This window comes from Sitophilus oryzae, unplaced genomic scaffold, assembly GCF_002938485.1.
Source record: "Sitophilus oryzae breed Bouriz unplaced genomic scaffold, Soryzae_2.0 scaffold_1396_pilon_pilon, whole genome shotgun sequence".
NCBI lineage: Eukaryota > Metazoa > Arthropoda > Insecta > Coleoptera > Curculionidae > Sitophilus > Sitophilus oryzae.
The window spans coordinates 7,219,677-7,244,272 of record NW_022146055.1 but is presented as its reverse complement, the minus strand read 5'-3'; the positions used below and the strand labels follow the sequence as shown (position 1 = coordinate 7,244,272).

Genomic DNA, 24,596 nt, shown 5'->3' with positions numbered 1-24,596 from the left:
CTATAAGTAACTGTCCAGTTAACAACCTGTATAAAATAAATTAAAATTGATTTACGTATTCAATTGTTTTTAGTCACATACTGTTCCACCGGAAATGACTACAACTTTTGATTTTTAAATGGTACTCTCTATATATTTCTACTTTATTAGATAGAAAATGACACTCTGAATAGAATGACATATAATAAGTCAACTTTTGACCTTTTCGCATATGGTTTATTTGAAATTGTAATATGCGGTTCATAACGACAGTTTGACTCAATATACAAGTGTGTAGTACCAAATTATTAGTAAAAAAATGTTTCAAAAATTCGCAAAAAAGTTATAGGGGTGAGCCACATTCGAGACGCGCCCGGTATATTGAAAAATATAGAATAAAATATGATTCGAAAATATTTATTTGTTTCCAAATCAAACTTAAATGTTCTTACCGGATCTCTGTGTATTTTGCAGACTTTTAAAGCATGTAGATTAAATACTGAATCCTTATTTTCAAAATTATGGGTAATTACATCTACCAATGATTCTAAATTAGCATGCATCGACACGCAAGCATATCCATCTCTACATGAATATCCTAAATAAAAGTATATTGTAATTCAACATTAGTGTTTCCTATTCATATCAAGTTTAGGTTACCTTCCATTCCTCTGGAATATGGATCGAAGCAGAAGAACATATTTCGCTGCCTCCAAACCGCCAAAAATGCAGGACCAATTTGCAGCAAGGCATTAGTATTAGTTTGAAAAAATTCTTCGAAGGAGCATTTCAGCTGGCAATTGCATTTCTCATACATCACATCGACTAATCGGTTTGTATAGATATAGATTTCAACTAGAAATAATTTACATATCAGTGTTGCATTTGTCAACTGTCTGATATTTTCGGAAATGATAAACATAAGTTCAATTTAAGTTAAAAACAGAAGAAAAATAACTCAAGTCTCGATCTCAACATTCAATGTTGAGACCAAGAAGAAGTAGTTTTTCTTCTGTTTTTAACTTATAAACCAAGTTTCTTTGAGATGGACGCATGATAATGGACGCCTTTTTTAAATAAGTTCAATTAATAAACGGATCGAACTGATGGATGATCATTGGACTAACAGGCAACTTGGCCCCAATTTAAGACACCCGAGAGCCAAATCCCTCCGAGAGCCAAATTTGAAACAGAGTGTCTAACACTCTATGTACCCAGTATAGACATAGGTTATTTATATTAAACCAACATGTCTAGAATTCCAAGTAAAATCATTCTATAGGCTTGGTGCATTTCAACTGATTTTAAAAATTCCAATTTAAAACCGTTTTTAATGCAGTTATTGAGACTATAAAACACTCAGGTACGAGGTTTGTGTGATGTAACGCTATTTCGGGTAGTAAAAATAAATTTTCACTAAAAATTCGAACTAGGCATGTTAATAAAATTGCCGAAAAGATTTTAACGCGTAAGGCTCCGCGCGCACTGCATCGGATCGGACCGACCAGCAAAAGCGACTGCGACCATCGTACATATAGACGGCGCCGGCGTCCACTAAAACATTTCGGCCTGTAGAGGCCAGATTCCTACCTCTACCTATCTACGATAGTCGAGTCATCGCCTTCGCCGTTTCTCGCCGGCCCGATCCGATGCAGTGCACGCGGAGCTTAAAGGAGAGCATAATTAAGACGATGTTAGGTGCAATAACATTCAATAACTCAACTTTCCTGGATAATATTCAACTCTCCCGAAATTATTTTATAGCTTCATAGTTTCTCACACCGATTTGATCAATAGCAAAAATGGATTCAAGCAGTTCGACGAAACAAGTGAGTAAACAAAGTGGTCGTTACATAATCAAAAAAGTATATAGACATATACTATAAGAGGATAAAATATAATTTGCAATATTAATGGCATATTTTTTTTAATGAACTAGGGATTAAATTATTTATGAACATCTTCTAAAATTATAATTATGTACCTTTTTCATTATAAGCCGAAATTATGCCCCAATTATGCCCTGCTCGCAAACTATGCTCGCTACCGTAGTTCAACTCATCTAACTAGTAGGTAACTCATCTAAAAAAATTTTTTAACTGGAATAATAAATTATAATACAAGTTAGACCTTCTACAGATATCGAAAAATTTCTTCTTTATTTTTATTTTTAGAATTTTCAGAAATTATACTTCCTAACACTTTTAGAATAATTAAATAATAAAGTTTCCGTATACTCGCTACTTAAACCTGTGTATTTGTATATATCGATTGTTTACGATATTCTCCGATGGTGGCAGCACCGGCGGAGAATGCACCAAGCCTATATGATATAATATCTTTGTGTATAGATATTTTTTACAATGTTTTAATCATGTAAAAAAATTTACCAATATAAGGTCCAACTGTAAAAAATGCCGGGATTACATTTAACGCCATTTCCTTTATGGATTCGCACTGCATGCATTCAACGTATAGCTGGTTACCAATTGTCATTATTTTTTCCACGGTTTGCTTATGCCAGGCACTAGGAGGTGTAATCCTCGAATAAACCTTAAAATTCATTGTCAGAAAATCAAGCAGATATGTTTTGCTGTCCGTTTAATTTTTATATGCTTACCAGACAAACCACTGCCATAGGTAGACTCTGTTTGTTTCTAGTGAAACCAAAACACTTATCTCCTAAATCGTACGATCCCAAAAGAACGGCCTTACTTTCGTTCAATATGTTGTAGTTGCTACGAGCCTCCATTCCAAGGTGTTTGTCTTCATCATCCTCGTCATCTTTTCCAAGAATCTTAAATCATATTCGCTTATGAATTAAATTAATTTGTAGCTAGATTATTTGACTTTTTAGAATATCTTTCTAAATTAAAAATGATAGTTCGCATCTGTCAATTATACGAGAGAAAACAAAATCACAGAACAAGTACAAATAAAAAAAGTTGAGATTTTGGAAAAACTTTGAAACACCCTGTGAAATACCCACAACCAAACTTATATGGTATTATCTATTATTTTTCATAATTTTTGAGACGTATGAAAATTTTGTGTCCACAGTCCTTACCAATGACTTTTAATGAAAAATAATCCATATAGTAATAAAAATAATCAGTTCCCAAAATAGACACCATGGTAATTTTTGGGTTTTTGGAACGAAATTAAGATTTAAATTTTTAATGGGCAAAAAGCAAAAACAAAAAGAAAAGTGATAATTTTAATGATCCTTGTTGCCACCTTTAGCTCTTATGCAAGCTTCTATACGCAATGGTATGCTTCTTATTAAATTATCAACCTTGTTTTGGGGTATGTTTTCCCATTCTGCTGATGCTGCATCAATAAGCTGTGCGAGATTTGTTGGATTGTTTCGACAAGCTCTAACCCTCCTTTTGAGTTGGTTCCACAAGTGTTCGATAGGGTTTAGATCTGGTGAACATGCAGGCCAGTCCAAAACTATGACACCTTTCAAGACAACCTCTAGTCACTCTGCTGGTATGGGGAGGTGCACTATCGTGCATGAAGTTCAAATTATCCCCAAATGCAGCTCTTCAAAGACAAACGATTGGTTCTAGTACTAAATCAACATACATCCGACCCGTTAAAGTTTGTTGAAGTGGTAACAATGGAGTTTTTGGTTCCAGCATAATACCTCCCCAGAACACTGCAGTTCCTCCTTTATATCTTGGTACAGATTTGGCAGCCTGGAGTCTCGCTCGTCTTCCTGGAGCTCTGGGAACCCGAATTCGATGGACATCTGACCTTAGGCCAATTCAGGTCTCATCCGAAAAAAAAAACATTTTACCAATTCTAATTTTCCAATTTTGATGTTGAAGGCATCAATTTAGCCGGTCAATTTTATTTTGTCGAGATAACTGCGGGATTTTGTCGAGATAACTGGGGGTAACTCTCTTCTGCTATAAAACCCTCGAGCACGAAACCTTTTTCTTATGGTTTCAACTGAAACGTTCACACCTGTAGCTGCCAGAAGTCGTTTTTGTAGCTCGGGATGAGCAAGTCAGTCTTTTTGTTCAATTGTGACTCTTTGACGACTTTGGCTGGGCCTGTCCTTGTGGGTTCCTAATTCCAAGTACCTTGGATATGTTTTCAATGAGAGCAATAATTATTCTTCCCCTCTATACATCTGTTAATCCAATATAAGGCCAATCAAGTGAAAATTACCGGACAATCGTGATTTTACTACTGAACACAAAATTCAAAAGAAAATAAATAGCAGCAGTCGTTTATTCTGTATTATCATGTTTATTTACAACAAAAAGCCTTATCTTAAAGTTGTATATCAATTTTTATCCTTGTAAGAAATTTAGTCAGAAATAAAGAGTGATTCCATATAAGTTTGGTTGTGTGTATATTAAGAAAGCAAGGAATTTAAAAATCAATGCATCATCTAGGTATTTCTTTTCTCGATAGTTTGTTCTTTGGTTCATTTCAATAGCTTTATTTTTATTAAAGATATTCGCTTTTGAAGAAGACAGTAACGATTTACAACATTTTTAGCATTAAAAGCACGCCTTTATTTTTAGTCCTCATCAACACACCTATGTAATAGAGTTTATTGTTTTTCTAATGTCACTGTCATATTATTATTGTTTGTTGGGAGTTACTTAAGCAGAGATACTTTTAAGTTCAGAAGTTGTATCCACTTAGTTTTAGGATTTAGTTTAGTTCGCACTTGATAACGGTGATACTTCTGACCGAAACGTTAAGTAAGCAAAATAAATAAAGACAATGGAAGGCCGAAACTCTTTTAGTTTTAATACTGAATCATTGTCTACCACATTCAAAGTAACGTTGTATTCACTATTGTTACATTGATTGAACATGGTATAGATCAACTTCTGGACGTAAAACCATCTCTTTTTGAGTACCTAACTGCCCAACAAACAATAATAATATGATTTTTCAATGACAGTGACATTACATAGATCATAACACTACTCCATGGTCTGCTGACTAGAACCAAAAGGCATGTGAAAATTACGAGAAAATGTTTAAAAGCGAATATCTCCAAAAAAAATAAAGCTATTGAAATGAACCAAAAAAACTATCGAAAAAAGATGCACCTAGATGATAATTTTTTTTTAGATTCTTTGCTTTGTTAACATATTCCGCAGGGTGTTTCAAACTTTCACCAAAATATCAACATTTTGTTTTCCCTCTTATAATTGACAGACTGGAACATTCATTTTTAATCTAGAAAGAGACACTAAAAAGTCAAATAATTTAACTACAAATTGCTTCAAGGATCATCAAAATCAGTCCACTACTACACAATGGAGGAAAATGTAAATTACATAAAAATTTTAAGGTGCCCGCTTTTCGTGCCGGTGAGTGTAGTAATACCACCAACCCACAAGATTTTTAGACTAGAAAAAGGTTTAAACTCGGGTTTAAATAAAACGTTATACAGGTTGTTAATTTGTTAATTACTCGCGGCAAGAACTTTATGGTTGAAATATGGCAACCTCGGCCCGCTCGTCGAAAGACGACGCGACGACGGAACGCGTCGGCAGCTTAGCTTGAGACGCGTGTTCACGGGTCGATTTTGGTTGAACGATATGAATCGTTTCGATACAGATTGAAAACGCATTGAATGAAACAGGTTTACATATTTCGACTATAATTGATTCGATCGTATTAATCAAAATGGCGTCCAGTGGGGGTAAAAATTATATGTTCAATGTTACAAGAAGAGCTACAAAAAATACAGAAAAAAAAACTTGACGGCGACGATGCGACGCGACGTTGGTGGACTAGACCTTGGATTCTCAGACGATATTTGTACGGGGCATCAGACTCTCTATTAAAAGAATTAGTTGCAGAAGATCCGGAATCGTATCAAAATCATTTAAGAATGCATACCGAGCAGTTTAATGACCTTTACAAAATATTATCTTACATTTTAAAATCAAGAAACACTATTAGAATTAGAATGTTGAGCTTTGTGCGGTTAGGGTATAAAAAACCCCAAACAATCATCGAATATCGCCACGAAACAGCTGTTACGGCAAGCCGATAAGGTGTTAACATTTTCGACTTAGGCTGTTCAATATACATTCAGCCAAAGTCGTTCGGCAAAAGTAGAAACCCTTTCTACTTTGATCGAATCGAATTGGTTCATTGGACGACCAAGTCGAAACGTGGTTTACACGTTCAATTTGATTTCGATCTCCTGTCGATTCAACCGTCGCTCAAGTACAATCGACCCGTGAACACGCGCCTTTACTTATCATTTGGAATGTAGGCAGTGTTGCCAATCTGTTCCCCAATAAGTAACCGTCCAGTTAACAATCTGTATATATTTTTCTACAGACGATTAGAATCATTTGAAGTAATAATGACTAATTTTAAAATATATCTATTAAAATAATAGATAAGATAATTAAAATAATAGTATATAAACTTGATTTATTACCTTGTAAACCTTAATGGGGTAAATCACGAAGGGCCAATTTTGCAAACCGGACCTTTGCAAGAGAATAGTTACTATAGCAGATATATCATAGAGCGTTGCCATTAGAGCTGTACCATTTGGGGAATAGTGCAAATCTTTAGTTCTAGGTTTGCCATCGAAAAAATAAAAGTATTTATCTTTCCAGATAATGAGATTTGTATCCTGGGTTTGGAGAATTCCAGCCTTTTGTCGAGCAAAGAACACATTGAGAGCTTTCGTCAAATTAAAGACGGTCTTGTCTGAAGATTTTATTAAGCCAGATACTTCGGGATCTTCAACAGTAAACTTTACCTTTTTTTCTCCTATAAAACAGAAATATATTTTTAAAACTGTTACTGGGATATTACTAACTTGAGAATAACATATATTCTCAAGTTGGGCATAGCACAGTCCGTGCTGTAAAATAAAATATATATTTGATACCAACTAAACGATTAGTTGCGTAATCGAGGGCGCGATTTTTAAATTCATTGTTGCCAACCATGGACATATTCGGCGCCGGGCTGACCAACTGGAATTTGAATTTCCCCCTGGGGATTCAGATGATAGATCTGCTGTAAAATGTCAAGTTACCACATTTATTTATTTATTTCCATTGACATTGTCATTCGTCTTGACACTTTAGTCTTGTATTACGAGTTTTTGGTTTAAATGATTTGTGTTGTGATAAGCTTAAACATTTTTACTAGCAGGCCTTGCAGTCGAACCTTGTTCTTTTTAGAACCTCGTTTAATGCGAAGTGTACAAGATAGCTTAATAGCCGTAAAAAACTCATCGCAACTTTATTAGAATATTTTGAACGGGAAAACGGTAGTAATTGCCCCTTAAGTACTGTTAAGGAGATCAGTTTTGTTGATATAAATAATAACTGTTTATATAGTTATGTATAATTAATTTATTTTTGTTTCCTAAAAAAAATTATTAGTAAAAGTGGGCAACGCTGTGCCGGTCAAGCTTAATCAAACACCAAACCAAATCACGTGACTAAAAGTTTATTTGATATGAACTATATTTACGAACAATCAATATATAGGGTGATTCATGGCGATGGTACGTTAGACGTTTATGGAGAACCGGTGATTTTTTTTTGGAAAATTTAGATTTTTACATAAAGGTTGTAAAAGCTATCCCCAGCTATCTAAAATATTTTCAGCATTACAATGTCGCTGCATCATTTGAAAAGTGGTATCATATTTCTTATTTTAAATAGAACACCCGGGATATTATTACAGTTTTTGGAAACTATAGTCTATAAAATGAATAACTTTGAATTTTGACCGTTTTTACCAACATGGCAAATATAAAATCCCTCTGTCAAAAAAGTTACTGATATTCTTTAATTGGTGCCTGTTGAATCAGATAGGTAAACTCTTTTACTTTCATTGAAATAGAAAAGGAAAATAATAAAACAAGTGACAGTTCTTCCTCTTCTTGCAAAAATCAACACGAAATGTCATAATGTAAAAAGTAAAATGTCATCAGCTTTTGACATTTCTAAATATCAGACCAATGCCGTCTCTAATAGAACAGCCAGGAAGCGAGATTTATGACGTCACGCTAGTTAGATACTACGGATTAATAAATATGTTATAGAATACATGGAAAAAATAATTATTCTTCGTATTTTTGGTTTGTATTTTAAAAATGACATGGTTTACATGAAATATACATAATATACAGTTAATAAATACAATATATATACCTATTTATGGTAATAAATACTTTGGCAAATAAACTATGAACCTTACAAATGCATCAAATGTTTTACAATATACAAATAATGAATCGGTACGGGGGTATGGGTAAAATGTAAAATACATTTTAAATTTTGGGGTTTGAAAATCGATCTAATTTAACAAAAACATTCAATATCTACTAATAGTGATGTATTATTATTTGCATTCACAAAATTTATATGTATATTTTGCAAGTATCAATGTTCGAAAAATTATATTTGCAAATAATACAATATCATAGAAAAAAAGGCGTCAGCGATGGCTGTGAAATAAAGATCGCTGTCATTTTATATGTAAAATTATTCTAAAATTTTTGATTTTCTTGGGATTTAGGTTCGGGAGAAACGCTGATTAAGTTTTCATTTGGGTTTTCATTATTTTTATTTGGTTTAAAAAACGTTTCGGCTAATATTATAGCCTTCAGTGTTGTGTCATATGAAAAAAATAGTGTCGAATATGATCTAAAAAATTACATATCAAATATTCACACCACACACCACATACTGTTTACTGCAATTAATAAACTAATATAAACTTGTCAAAAGATGACCACATATTTTTTTAAATTATTATTCTAACACTAAAACTATCTACATTGATTATGGAGTACGATTTCAGCTATATTGTAAAACATTTGCTGCATTTGTATGGTTCATAGTTTATTTGCCAAAGGATTTATTACTATAAATAGGTATATATATATATTGTATTTATTAACTGTATATTATCATATTATGTATATTTCATGTAAACTATATCATTTTTAAAATACAAACCAAAAATACGAGGAATAGTTATGTTTTCCATGTATTCTACAACATATTTATTAATCCGTAGTATCTAACTAGCGTGACGTCATAAATCTCGCTCCGAGGCTGTTCTATTAGAGACGGCCTTGCATCAGCATGGCCGCAAGTTGCTAACCTAATAAAATTAACACTAGAAAAGCCCGCGGGAACTGTCAAATTCAAAGTTATTCGGTTTACAGACTATACTTTCATATCTCATAATTTCTGTTATAATAACCTACAGGGTCCGAAAATAGTGCGTCGGGCATCTGTAGCTCCTAAAATAAAAAACCTGGAAATTTTGTTTAAGTGTAAACCTAAAGAATGTACGAGGATGTATTCCAGGAAATTATTTTAACTTCTGTAGGGTTGCTCAAAAAAGTGTGAGTGGATCGGGATGATTTTTTTTAAATGGAACAACCTGTAATGTTATTGCATTTTTAGCATCCTTTCAGATCACTTTACATGATCCTAGTTTAAGATATACAGGGTGTCCCAGACTTAGCGTGCATTAGAAGTTTCTAGAGAACTACAACATCTAGCTCGGAGATTTTTTGCACATCATAGTTTCACAACGAGATTTATCGATTAAAAATATTTTCAATATGGCGGCACTTCCGGAAATACCGGAAAGTGACAGCAATTTTCTTATTTTAAATGGGTACTGCCATTTTTTATTACATATTTAAATTCTCTATAAAATTTTATGAATTTTTAACAAATAAAATATTAAAAGAAATTTTAAATAAAATCCTATCAACGGTTCTCCATAACAGCGCTTTCAGATGGAGCGGACCGTCCGTCGTGTTTTTTCAAGAAAGCCGTCGGACGGAGCATACGCGCCCATGTGAAATAATTGTTCATAGAAACTCATGGTATAGTCTATAAAATGAATAACTTTGAATTTTGACCGTTATTTTTTACCAACATGGCAAATATAAAATCCCTCTGTCAAAAAAGTTACTGATATTCTTTAAACTGAGTGCCTGAACGAATCAGATAGGTAACTCTTTTTACTTTCGTGAAATAGAAAAGGAAAATAATAAAACAAGTGACAGTTCTTCCTCTTCTTGCAAAAATCAACTCAAATTGTCATAATTGCCAAAAGTAAAATGTCATCAGCTTTTGACATTTCTAAATATCAGACCAATGCCGTCTCTAATAGAACAGCTCTGGAACGAGATTGATGACGTCACGCTAGTTAGATACTACGGATTAATAAATATGTTGTAGAATACATCGAAAACATGTATTCATGATACATTGTTATTGATACATGTTCATTCATAAACATTGTATTTTAAAAATTATATAGTTTACATGAAATATACATAATATACAGTTAATAAATACAATACATGTTCTATTTATAATTAATAAATACTTTGTAAAATAAACTATAGACACAAATACAGCAAATGTTTACAATATGGAAAATAATGAATAGGTATATCAGATAATGGATAAAATGTAAAAATATATTTTTAAATTTTGTGGTTTGAAAAATCGATCTAATTTAACAAAAAAACATTCAATATCTACTAATAGTGTATTATTATTTGCATTCACAAAATCTTTCTATGTATATTTGCAAGTATCAATGTTCGAAAAAATTATATTTGCAATTAATACAATATCATAGAAAAAAAGACGTCAGCGATGGCTATGAAATAAAGATCGCTGTCATTTTATATATAAAATTATTCTAAAATTTTTGATTTTCTTGGGATTTTGGTTCGGGAAAAACGCTGATTAAGTTTTCATTTGGTTTTTCATTATTTTTATTTGGTTTAAAAAAAAATTTTCGGGTAACATTATAGCCTTCATCAGTGTTGTGTCATATGAAAAAAATAGTGTCGAATATAATCCAAAAAACTACATATAAAATATTCACACCACACACCACATAAAAATGTTTACTACAATTAATAAACTAATATAAACTTGTCAAAAAATGACCACATATTTTTTCAAATTATTATTCTTAACACTAAAACTATCTACATTGACTATGGAATGCGATTTCAGCCATAGTCAAGTGAGGCTGTTTTATTAGAGACGGCATTGCTTCAGCAGAGCCACAAGTTGCTAACCTAATAAAATTAACACTAGAAAAGCCTGCGGGAACTGTCAAATTCAAAGTTATTCGCTTCACAGACTATAGTTGAGGTAATTTGTGGTTGTTGCTCGAAGTGGCGGACGCTCCATCGCAGACGGTCCGCTCCATCTGAAAGCGCTGTAACATACCATGGCCGTGAATCACCTTGTACTGTAGATGCGATTAACATGTTTAGCTTTTTTATGTTTGCTTACTGTTTATGTTTGTTAGTGGTTAATTTTATATTTTTGTGTTAAAAAAATTTGGTAGAAAATTATTTTATTTTAACAAGTTTTAGGCAAAAGTTATTTTTAAGAAAGTAAAAAAATATCATTTTTTACTCTATGGATAAAAATCATTAACCCCAAACATTTACATAATTTTTAGGGGAATTATTGACATTTGGACGAGGTTTCAAAAAATGTTACCCTTGTAGCGCTTTTTTACCGTCTTGTCTTTTTTTTTAAGTTGGCAACCCTAGCATTAATTGAAGAAGAGATATAAACAAACAAACAATCTTATACTATTCACTTACTAATTAAACAATATTTTGCCAAATCTTCCGGCTTTAATTCCTTTCCAAATTTGTGATAGTGAAGCTGGCTCAAGCTCGATAAATATAACGTACTGCCAACATCCAAGATTTCGTCAATCATTTCTGCTGTCCACTTGTTTGGATGCTTTAAAAACGAGAAACAATAGGCAGCGACGGGAATGCAAAGTCCCTGCATGTTACGAGCATTTTCTGGCAAATGCTCGTCTCCTAAATATAATCAATTATTAAAATCCTTTGAATAGAATAGATCACCTAACCTTATTAGAATTTAATCTATGGCAATTATTCTTTATTTTTACTAAGGAATCGTCCTGCCTTAAAAAGGTAGGTTCATATACACGCGAATTGCAAAATGCAAATTGCGAATTTCGCAAGTTAAAACCGTCCTATTTACGTAGTTCATATAACAGCGAAATTCGCAACTAATTCTAGGGATATTTGTGTTTTTAAACACATGTTGAAAATGTTACTTGAAGGAACAATTTTATTTTTATCTCCATTTATTTGTCATTTTAGCATATACATAGGTTTATTTTTATATATTGTTTTGCAACTCTTTTGATGTATTTTGTGTATATACCTTTATAACTCTAATTGTAAGCGAAGTGTGCTTTCTTAATTATTTTATCCAGATTTTTATTTTAATTATACATTTACAGGGTGGCGCCTCTCATACGCCACGGAGGTTCCAAGGAGAACGACAGTTTGTATTGAAATGAAATTTTGTTAGCATATATAGGTTAATATTCGTACTTTTTAAAAATATAGAGAGTTCTACAGGGTGTGCTCAAAAAAAGTTACATATCAAAATTGTGTTTTTTGTAATGGAACACCCTATATATTAATTGATTTTCGGAATCTGGGAGAAAAATAAAGGTGAGTTTTATAAGAGAAGTATATGACTAAAATGTAAGTTTTTTAACATATTTAACATTTTCTAGAAATAAAGAACAATTTTTAAATTACAATTAAGGCTCCCTAAATTTGAATTTACCCGGTATAGCCTAATATGTAGTTAAATTAACTATTGTCCTTTAAATCAAATTAAAACTTGATCCAAAATGTTATACAGGGTGAGACAAAATTAATATTGAACCTTGGTTACCTTTAAAAGCATGTTACTCTGTTATTTTAAATGGAACACCCAGTATATTATTCCGATATTCAATGGAGAATTCATGTCTCTTCAAAATACTATTAAGGTGGCCTACCCTTCAAACAAAGATTTTCCTAAATATTTTCATTTACATGATTTGATCTGAGTAGATATTTATTATTTGATAAAATCTAGGTGGCTGTGATCATGCTGTGATATGTCTGACGTTACTTCAACATAGCTGTCTAATTAGTCCAACTTTAACAACTAGTTATCACTTTGTGTCAGTGAAAACAAAAAAATTTCTCAGAAATCTACCGAAAATGCAAACTTATCCTACATCATAGAGAATTGATATGATTCTATTAGTTGGTGAATGCAGTGTGCATTTACCAATCAATAGAATACTTAAATGCTCCTGATTTTATCTAATCTGGGTTTCTTTTATGGGGATATGTTAAAGACAGTGTTTACAAAACTCGACCAACTAGTGTCGACAATATAAGAGAAATTATTGTAGCTGCTTTTCGAGTTAGAACTCCATATATGCCTCTTAAAATGAAAATAATCTTTTGAGAAGGTAATCATTTTATGAAGTTAACTGGAACGGAAGCATTTTGAGCATTTGATTTCATCTAGCTAATTTTTGTCGCATAATTATAGGTTTATATCTAGTTTTAATTCTGTAATAATTAAAATATGTTTTAAACGTGTATCTTTTTATTACCCTTGAGCATTTTACTCTACAATCTTTAATGTTTGTTAAATTAACAAAAGGTATATCACACAGCCACCTAGATTTTTTTCAAATAATAAAAATTTACTGACGCAAAATCATAAAAATTAAAATATCTGGGAAAATCTATGTCTGAGGGGTAGGCAACCTTAATAATATTTTGAAGATATATAAATTCCCCATTGAACACCGGAAAAATATACTGGGTGTTCCATTTAAAATAAATGGTAACTTGCTTTTAAAAGTGACTAATGTTCAATATTAATTTCGTCTCACCCTGTATAACTTTTCGGGTCAAATTTCAATTTGGTTTAACATACAATGGTTACTGTAATTAAATATCAGGCTATACAAGGTCAACTAACATTTAGCTAGCTGTTATCGAAATTTAAAATTATCTCTTCATTTTCACAAAATGTGAAATATGTCAAAATCCTTATATTTTAGGTATATGCTTCTTTAATAAAACTCCCCTTTATTTTTTTCCTAAAATCCGAAAATCAATTAATATATAGAGTGTTCCATTAGAAAAAACAAAACTTTGATGTGTAACTTTTTTTGAGGACACCCTGTATAATTCTATATATTTTTATAAAATGCTTTCAGTTAACCTACATATGCTGCCAAAATTTCATTTCGATGTAAACTACCGTTCTCTTTGGAGCTTCCGCGGCGTATGAGAGGCGCCACCCTGTATTTATAGACAAAAAAATGATTATTAATATTTCTTGCTATCATTTGGTGTATACAAATTAAAAAAAACGAGATTTCGAATGCTAGTATATGACATAAATCAGGATTGATTGACGTATTCAATTGTTTTTGGTCACTTCCAGTTTCACCGGAAATGACTACAACTTTTGATTTTTAAATCGCGAGGGTGCGATTTAAAGTATTTTTTTACCTTATTCGATAGAAAATGACATTCTGAATAGAATGACATATCATATGTCAACTTTTGACATTCTCGCTTAATAAAAAATCGTATATATATTATAATTCAATCTAGAGTGCCATGGCTATGTTAAAAACACTAATTCTTAATCAAGGAACCTTGAAAAAAATAGATTTAATCGTCTAAGGTTTTTAGTGTCTTATCCTGGCCAGTTAGAAAATGCTCAAATCGTATTTTTTATCATATCTTAATTTTTTCAAATGGAACGAGGGTGGCTCATTAGCACATTTGGAAAAAGCATTTTTTACGAATAATTTAATACCATACACTTGGTATTTCGAGTCAAATTTTCGTTGCGAACCGCAAATTATAATTTCAAATAAAAAATGCGAAATCAATATGCGAAAATGTCAAAAATTGTTGATATGTCATTCTATTCAGAGTATTATTTTCTATCGAATAAAATAAAAAAATACCGAGGGTAGAAACAACGCGTCCCGATAATATATCACTGTTATTTATTTTTATAAATATATTTTTCTGTAATGGATGAAACTACTTACTTTTGGCGTAGAAGACAATCTTGCCGTATACTTATAATAAAAAACGACAAAAATAAAATACATAAAACAATTAGAACATATAAAAAGAAATATTTAAAAAGTGAATACAACAAAAAGCATATCACAATTTAGTGCAATAAATGAGAAAAAAATTAGAAACTACCATGGAATGTCTATCAAGGATTTCGATTCCCAATGGTTTTGAAATTTTCCAAAAAAATTAGCAGTTTGCAGTCAAAACATACAACTTCGTACTACAAATTTTAATAAAATTAAATTATATTGTAAAAAATACCTAAATAATTATGCACCTAACAATGATTATGCACAATTTTTTCATACCTTTTCTTCCATCTTAACCAATGTTTATATTATTGTAACCGTAACAAGAAATAAATGATAAGAGATGTGACATATTATAACCTAGAAACTGAAAATTCGCAGCGAATATTCGCAAAAATTAAATCAATGTCAACATTCCCGCTCCCAGGTTTTAAAATATGCGAATTCAGAAAATATTAAAACAACTTTCTGTTCAATTTTGCCGCTCCTGTATTTTTTTGAAATCCACCAATAACAACAATATTCGCAATTCCCGCGTAGGTATATGAACCTACCTTTAAGCTTTATCGTTTTTGGATTGAGTCACCTTGTATATTCTTAATAGAAATATACTTTTAAACTAATAGGGTCTAACGGGTTTAGCCAATCTTGTTAATATCATTTTTCCATAGTCTACCTATTCAATGAATCGGACCCAATGACCACTAATTAAATTATTTAGATGTCAATGATCGAACCCAACCTATTTTTATTAAAAATAGTAGTTTTTTGGATCCATACTATCGTACTGTGTATACCATATTGTGAAGAAAAATATTACATGATCAAAACTATAGCAGATTTATTTTGCTAATTATTACCTTGATGCATAGTTCCCTGCCTTGATCCAAAATAAAAATCTTTGAGTACAGGTTGGTAAATATTTGTAAACGAATGACTTTCCAATGTTCCTCGTCTAAATTTCCTCCTCTTCGGTTCGTACCGTTTGATCTCCGATTCTCTTCTAAATTTTTGTGCGTACTTGTGAGCGGTAAACGGTTCTGTGAGTAACTCTGTTTCTGAAAAGTAGTCCTTTGTTTGGTACGAAGTAGACTGAGACATCTAGAAGTAAATTAATATACTTATGTCAAAATATAGAGCCAATTTCAGTACAGTAGTAATTAATTATGTAAAATAATGCATCAAATTAAAAACAGTCCCTTTGCTGCAGAATTTCATTTTTATAAGTTTTTTTATCTCTCATTACAAAATAATGAAGGAAACAAAGTCTAGCTAACTTACTATTAATATTATAGATATCTGTGTGATCATAGGTTTGTTCCAACCAGCATTTCGGGATCGTTTCGAAATCGTACTGGAATCGTTTTCTTGCACTTTGTTAGCGTGCGCGGACTTCGAATAGTTTCGTGACGGTGCAAAAAGTAACAACCTTGGAACGCTTTGTAGATTGTTTTCGGGACTGTCAAGTGTCAAGCGTGCATGTATCGATCGGTTTTTTGTTTTTGTTTAGAATTTCATAACATAACCATATTATTTTTGTTTGCAATTCGCAATAATAATAATTATTATTTCTGAAATGGAGAATCAGAATCCAGTAATTGTTGGTAAGACTTGTTTCCACTGTATACTCACTAACTCACTTACCTATCCTCCCTTGTATGATCCTGTTATGCGTAGTTTCCTGTTATTTCATTGCCGTGGTAAAATCTTTGAACATTATTATTTTAAAAATAAAAAATTAATTAAAATTTCCGAACGATTTACTCCACACAAACTCACAAGCAAAAGTATAACGCACACGTAGGTATTCGAATTTGTAAAAAATAACCAAGACAGAAGCATCAAGCGGACGCCGGCGCCGGACCAGAATCAGCTGTTAAAAATCGATAATCCCTGCCAATACGCTTTAATGCACAAGTCAACCCAAACAGTTCTCAATTGCTGTCCTCCTTTCATGCAGTTGAGCAGCTCTGAACTGCTCAAGAACGCTATACTCTCACTCCATTCAATTGCTGTCCTCCATTCGCGAACTTCGAGTTCCGGACTTTACGCCCTGGGGCTACTCGAGAACGGTTCTGAAAGGAGCTGTGCGCGATATACTGGTGCCTCCATATGGCGCGGAACAGTTCTGTAACTTTATGACTCAGTTGAATGGAGTGAGAGTATCGCGTTCTTAAACAGTTCAGAGCTGCACAACTGCGTGAATGGAGGACAGCAAATTGAGTCATAAAGCTCCAGAACTGTTCCGCGCCATGGAGGCACCAGGCTATCGCACATCGCTCCTTTCTGAACCGTTCTCGAGTAGCCCCAGGGCGTAAAGCCCGGAACTCGAAGTTCGCGAATGGAGGACAGCAAATTTGGACTATGTACCGAAATTACCATTCTGACATCTGAAATCGTAACTAAACGATCCCAAGGTAGGTTGGTACGCAAATAGGATCGTCCGATAACCGCCAAATCTCGGTTGGAACACATTTGAATTACTGCGCACGAGCGTGATCGTTCGGTGACGGTTCTGCGGCAGGTTGGAACAAACCTAATAATAGTATTATTGATATACTCTGAATCAGGAAAGAAGACGATTGCATAATCATATTATTTTGTAGTAAAGACAATCGATTTACCATTTCAAATGTGTTTGGTTTGTGATTAGTCATTCCCTAATAACTTGACCTAACTTCAATATGTCATCGGTCGTAACCTCGTGATCTTATCACCGACGTACGTACATTTATATTTCGTATAATTTATGATATTACGCAATCGTCTTCTTTCCTGATTCAAAGTATACATATATCTATTATTTTTTTTAGACTCTGACTGGCCGTCGAAAGGCGCGTGGTCATCGTGAAACAAGAAGAAGAAGATCTATTGTTTTTTTTAATTTCGACCTTAGATAATAAAATTTTTTCTGGTAGGTTACCTGGTTTAAGGTCTAGGTAGTTCAAAAAATTGTTAAAATTTAATTTAAAACATTTGTGAAGAACTGTCTGACTACAGTTATTTGTCTTTTTCAAAGTCTAAAACTTCTTTATACAGGGTATCCCAGAAATAAGTGCAAATATTTTAACTGGTAGTATATATCGGACTCAGAAACACGCCTATGAGTTTTTTTTTACAAAAGTTTTTTTTTGAAATTTTGGAATTTTTTGAAAAAATTTTTGGAATTTTTTTTAGTTTTATGTTAAAAAACATAATTTCTTGATAATATGGCAACTCAGGTAGTATATTAAATTTACATGAAAGAAAATCCAGAAAAGATCCAGTGGTTCTCAAAATTTAAGCAAAAAATCATTTTTTGTTTAAATTTTCAAAGTAAAATAACTCGATTATTTTGGACTTATTTGAAAAATGGTAAATATAAAAAATGTTTCTTTTGACCAGATCTACCACCCCTTAAAATATTTGCACTTATTTCTGGGACACCCTGTATAAGTAAAATACATACATAGACTAGTTTTTATTAGCTTACCTTAAACGTCGATACAGTTAAATTACATATTCATAATCCAGGTGTCAAAATACACAAACTATATATACATATAAACAAAATAGCATAACGGACTGAAACTCTACGTAGATATTCTACTGACTAGACGTGTGGTACTGCAGTAATGGACTGTGGTATCGATATATTATTTTATTCAGGTTGTTTACATTTTTTTTTGTCGTTAACGGCGTTTTTATGTTTTTGTATTTCCATCATTTCATAAATCTCTTTTCTGGTGAGAATCTGATTTTAAAATTTTGTTTTTATTGAAATGAAATTTGTATTCCCTTGTTAAATTCATGCGTTCTTAAAACAGTTTGTTTTTTTTTGTCGTACCTATGCCCTTTTAGTCGGTTTTTCAAGTACTATGACGTTTGTCCAATATACAGGATGGTCCGAACTGTATTCCGGAAACTTCGGCAGCATATTCTGCAGATAAAAATAAGTACAAAAGTTCGTATAAAAGTATGTCCTAAAATGCTTAGTTTCGGAGATACAGGGTGTTAAAGTTTCATTTTTATTTCGATTTTTTCCAAATAATTTCTGAAGTAACGTCATTATTTGGATGGAAATTGGTGTCTTTTGACATGATATATGTTAACTGGTTTGAAGCTTTGAATAAGAAGACTAAGGAAGGAGCATAATGCTATCCATGTATTCATGCATGGTGGGCGGAAAAAGCACCATAAAAGCACTCTAGGGTGGGGATACTTGACAGTTCTGTTTGACGATTCATTTGACACATTTGAATTTGATTTGAAATTTTGTGGATTTGTCAGTCTTTACGGAGCTTATTTTATGTTATTTATTATTTATTCTACTACTGATAGTTGTATAAAGGTAGTAAATCTAGATGGAAATTGTGGCAGAACTTAAATTAACAGTGACACTATCGCGATTTATCGAAAAGACTCTAAAATAGTTGGTTGTGTAGCGTGCGGTAGATCTCGGCAAAAATTGAGTGAAATAATGGAACAACTTTTCGCTAGTAAGTGACTATAATATACATACGTGTAGTAAACCGATCATTTATGAAATTCACTTAAATTAACTAAATTATATATTTTTCTTGAATTTTAGCTTTTATTTATTACTTGTCAAAGATTAGATGTCAAAGAATTTAGATACGTTAATTTGACTTACCTGCTTCAGTAGCGTATCGGATGTTTGTGTTAATAAATACTTATTATAACTTATCTATTTTTATTAGAATTATATATATTTATAACAATATTAATAACTACCAACATTTATTCACACCGTAAAATAAAACAAGAAATTATTGAGTCTACCCCACGTCTACCCTACATCATAGTTTTACATTTTTTAAATAAAATTAGAACGACACTGATAAACCGGAATTTAAGTCGGCCATATTTGAGGCCCATCGCGGTGTACCTAAGATTTTTGATATGCTCCTTCCTTAGTCTTCTTATTCAAAGGGTTTGAAGAGTAATAACTTTTTGTTCGTACCTGTATAAACCTATTGAGTAAAAAAATATACATTTGCAACGTTTTCTACGCAAAAAAGGTCTCTTAGTAAAAAACGCTATGAGTCATATGGTACTCGAGATATTTGGAATCGAAATAGTCAATACATGTCAATATTGACAAAAAATAAGCATGTTAAGTAGGTATATTAATAGATAGTTATTTGACTGAAATGATAAATTTGGTAACTTTTTATTTTTTTTAAATTAATTATAATTTTTTCTTCAAAAAAATGATGATAAAACAGTTTCTGTTGAACTTTTGGCATAAAATCATTTTAAATTTATGATTTCAGTCTAACGACCAATAACTATTTAAGCTTGATTTTCATGCATCCGTTGTCCGACGATACGTTGATACGATATTAATTTCGTTGTTTGTATTTAAAGGCTTCGATTGGATAACCGTTTCTAACCAATCGAAGTCTTTAAATTCAACCAATAAAATTAATATCGTATCATCGTATCGTCGGACAACGGATGCATGAAAATCAAGCTTTAGTCAACATGTTTAATTATGTCAATGATGACAAGTATCGATAATTTCAATTCAAAATATCTCGAGAACCGAAGCGATTTTACTAAGAGACCTTTTTTACGTAGAAAACGTCGCTTATGTATAGTTTTTTACTCAATAGTTTTATACAGGTACGAACAAAATGTTAGTACTCTTCAAACCAGTTAAAACATATGTAGGTGGCGCCCCTTACAAGTAAGAGTCATATTGACATCAAAATCAAATATCCCATATTAAAAAACGCCCAGATACTAATTTTCATCTAAATATTGACGTTACTTCAGAAATTATTTGGAAAAAATCGAAATAAAAGTAAAACTTCTACACACTGTATCTCCCAAACTAAGCATTTTAGGACATACATTTATACGAAGTTTTTTACTTATTTTTATTCGCAGAATATGCTGTCGAAGTTTCCGGAATACCGTTCGGACCACCCTGTATACTATAACTTGATTGCAGTCTGTACTATATATATTACTTCGATTGTTTTTTGGTATTTTTGTTTTTAATGCTGAAAAGTTGCTTGCTAAGGTATTGTAAGCTTTATGACTGATACTTATATCGTATTTTTTATGCAACCCTTGTAGTTGTTGGGACAAGCCGTTGACAAATGGCCGAGAGATATATTTTTTATTTTTTCAGCTTAGTTGTTTTGATTTTCGCTATTTAAAAATTTATTGAGCCTTTCTTTAAAAATTTTATCAACAAAAAACTGAGGATAATTATTTTCCAAACTTAGTAAAAGCCAAAAAAGCACTAAAGTCTAGATATTTTATCTTACCATCTATCTGTTACCTTACCACGGATACTTTGCGACGAAATTGCTTTGTTAAATAATCCACTGGACCTGCATCTCCTTCCCCAAAATTTCCATATTTTAAATCCCTTTCCATTTCTTTCTCTACATCATCCATATATTCTGTTTCAGGCGCCAATCCTAAAATGAAATATTCATACAGGGTGTCAATATAATAGCGTACCAAATTTCAGTGAACTGTTTTACAGATAAAAATACAACAATCGTCAATTTTTAAGAGTAAATATAGGCTTGGTGCATTCTCCGCCGGTGATGCCACCTTCGGAAAATATCGTAAATAACTAGTAGTTATAAATACACGGGTTTAAATAGTGAGAATACGAAAAATGTATTATTTAATTATTCTAAAAGTGTTGAAGTATAATTTGCGAAAATTCTAAAAATAAAAATAAAAAAGTAAATATTTTGATATCTTCAGACTTCAGAAGGTCTAACTTGTATTATAATTTATTATTCCAGTTAAAAACAACTTTTTAGATGAGTCAACGACGGCAGGAGCATAGTTTTAATCACCGGTTTTGCTAGTGGGGCATAATTGGAACTATTTCGGCTATAACGAAATTTTTTAAAGGTTTATAATTATAATTTTAGAAGATATTCATAAAACATTTAATCACTAGTTGATTAAAAAAAGTATCCCAATATACCCCCCGATACTGCAAATTATATGTTATCCTCTCATAGTATTATGTTTATTTAATTTTTTTTGATTATGTAACGAGCACGTTGTTTACTCACTTGTTTCGTCGAACTGCTTGAATCCATTTTTGCTTGTAATCAAATCGGTGTGAGAAACTATGAAGCTATAAAATGTTGTTTCGGGAGAGTTGAATTATCCGGGAAAGTTGAATTATTAAATGTTATTGCACCCAACAACGCGCTAATTAAGCTCCCCCCTTTACGCTTTAACATTTTTTCGGCAATTTTATTAACATTATTATTTGAAATTGTCTCAACACAACACAACGCCTAGTTCGAATTCTTTTCACTTATTTTTTACTACCCAAAACAGCATTACATCACACAAACTTCGTACCTAAGTATTTTATAGTCTCAATAACTGCACCAGCAAAAAAAACTAAAATACTTGAATATTATGACAAAACCATTTCAATATTATAGTCAGTCTAGAAAGTATCCGGAAAAAAGAAAGCAAAATTACAATTATCGATATAAATTTTTAAGACTTCAGTTAAAAAAATTATAACAAATTATTAATTTTATTTAGTTACAACGTCCATTTAACTCCAAACACTTAACTAAACGTCCAGGTACACCCGAAACTAGGTCCACACCATAATGTTCAGTGGCGGTAGTCCAGGCCTGTAAAACTGAGCGAATCAAATCTTGTTTATTTCGTGGAGCTGCTCATTCCACTTCAATCTTCATTAATCCCCATATGTTTTTAATGGGACTAAGGTCTTGTGAAGCTGCTGGCTATGGAATTGTTGCCAAATGGTGTTCTTGCATCCAAGCTTGAGTCCAAGCTTGTTGAGGCAGACGTATGGCATCTTGCATTATCCTGCTAAAAACGCCACCCCTCTGGATATAAAACATGAGCCGTTTCAAGAAGGAAACCATTTAAAATATCACAATATTTTGCACTATTGACTGTTCCATCAACTATACACAGAGGTGTAGCACCTGAGATAGACGTTGATAAAAAAACATCATTCGCTGCCTTTGTAGAGGTGTTATGACAGCAATTTTTTTTGGCTTCCTTGGTATGTAGCTTTGTCTTTTCAGTGACATGCGGACGGTTTCTGGACACACATTTAATTTTCGCTGACTTACAAATCTGTTAGCTTATTTGCGAAACCCTAGGCGCGGATTCTGTCGTTCTAATGCCACTAAAGCGTTTAAATTGTTTTCGCAAATCTTACGCGGTCTTTCTGAAACTGGTCCATGCTTCATATCTGTGCCAATTTTATCCTCTTTATTGTCTCATATACTGCACTTTTTCCGAATTCAGTCAATTGCACTAATTTTTTAACGTTTCGAACACCTTTTCTATACAAATATTCCACCATTTCTCTTTTTTTTACTTGCGACATTATTTCTCAAAACTTAAGCCGGTTTACAATCAACAATATTTGACAGATGGTGTTGCCATGCGATTTTGGTCAGCCTACTATCGGCATAACCTACGTGATGGATTACTGTTGTCTTCAAGTGTTACAGAAAAAAAATATATTAAAATTAGGAAAAATATAAAATTCCGGATACTTTCTAGACGGACTATATTTTAATGCGATCAACATGACGGCGCGGCGGCGTGAAATAGGTACTGATACGAGGGTGGTCTGAAAAGTTTCCGACCTAACAAAGATAAAAGACATTTTTTTTGAATATTTTTTTTTATTTTTCAACATAGTCCCCTTGTAACTCTACACACTTTTCCCAGCGATGCACCCATCTCTGTATCCCGTCCAAATAGTACTCGGCGTTTTTCTCTGCAAAATAGTGGTTCACGAAGGTTATTGCCTCTTCATTTGACGAAAATCTCTGTCCTCCGAGCACAATTTTTAAATGAGGGAACATAAAGAAGTCGCTAGGGGCTAGATCTGATGAGTAAGGCGGATGGTCAAGCAGTTCAAACTGTAATTCGTGGATTTTCGCCATGGCAACCGCTGAGGTGTGAGACGGTGCGTTATCTTGGTGAAACAGGATTTTCTTTTTCTGTAAATGTGGCCGTTCTTCCGTAAGTTCTGCTTTTAGCTTGTCAAGTAATGATGCGTAGTATGCTCCTGTGATGGTTTTTCCTTTTTGAAGATAATGAATTAAAATAACTCCATGACTATCCCAAAAAACAGTCGCCATCACTTTCCCAGCCGAAATAACAGTTTTTGCTTTTTTTGGAACCGGTTCTCGCTTTGTCGTCCACTGTTTGGACTATATTTTTGTTTCTGGTGTATAGTGGTGTATCCAAGTTCTATCTACAGTAATTAATCGACACCAAAACTCGGATTTATTGCGCCTAAACTGCGCCAACATAGCGTTGGAAATTTTCATACGAACACACTTTTGGTCTAACGTAAGCAAACGCGGCACCCAACGCGCGGACAGCTTTCTGATGCCTAAATCTTGATTTAATATGTGACAAACACGTTCTTTTGATATGTTCATAGCCTCTGCTATCTCTCTCACTTTAATTCGGCGGTCGTCTAGCACCATTTGGTGAACTTTGGCGATGTTATCGTCGGAAGTTGCAGTTTTTGGACGTCCCGAACGTTCATCGTCTCCCAAGCTCTTACGGCCACGTTTAAATTCAGCTGCCCAAAATTTCACTGTGGTAAA

At 32.6% G+C, this 24,596-nt stretch overlaps 1 protein-coding gene across 3 annotated transcripts in view; it reads right to left on the bottom strand.

The window, feature by feature from the left end:
• Positions 1–24,596, bottom strand: part of LOC115875983 — a 73,589-nt gene that overhangs the window by 42,838 nt on the left and 6,155 nt on the right. The window contains exons 6-13 of one of the 3 annotated variants that reach the window (XM_030891624.1): positions 21,283–21,419; positions 15,843–16,083; positions 11,609–11,836; positions 6,413–6,753; positions 2,600–2,776; positions 2,370–2,532; positions 640–834; positions 432–577 (exon numbers count right to left, since the gene is read on the bottom strand). In XM_030891624.1, coding sequence (XP_030747484.1) covers positions 432–577; positions 640–834; positions 2,370–2,532; positions 2,600–2,776; positions 6,413–6,753; positions 11,609–11,836; positions 15,843–16,083; positions 21,283–21,419 — 1,628 coding nt within the window. Of the gene's footprint in view, positions 1–431; positions 578–639; positions 835–2,369; positions 2,533–2,599; positions 2,777–6,412; positions 6,754–11,608; positions 11,837–15,842; positions 16,084–18,454; positions 18,580–21,277; positions 21,420–24,596 lie in introns of those variants that run through there. The other 2 variants (XM_030891625.1, XM_030891626.1) reach the window with 2 other exon arrangements.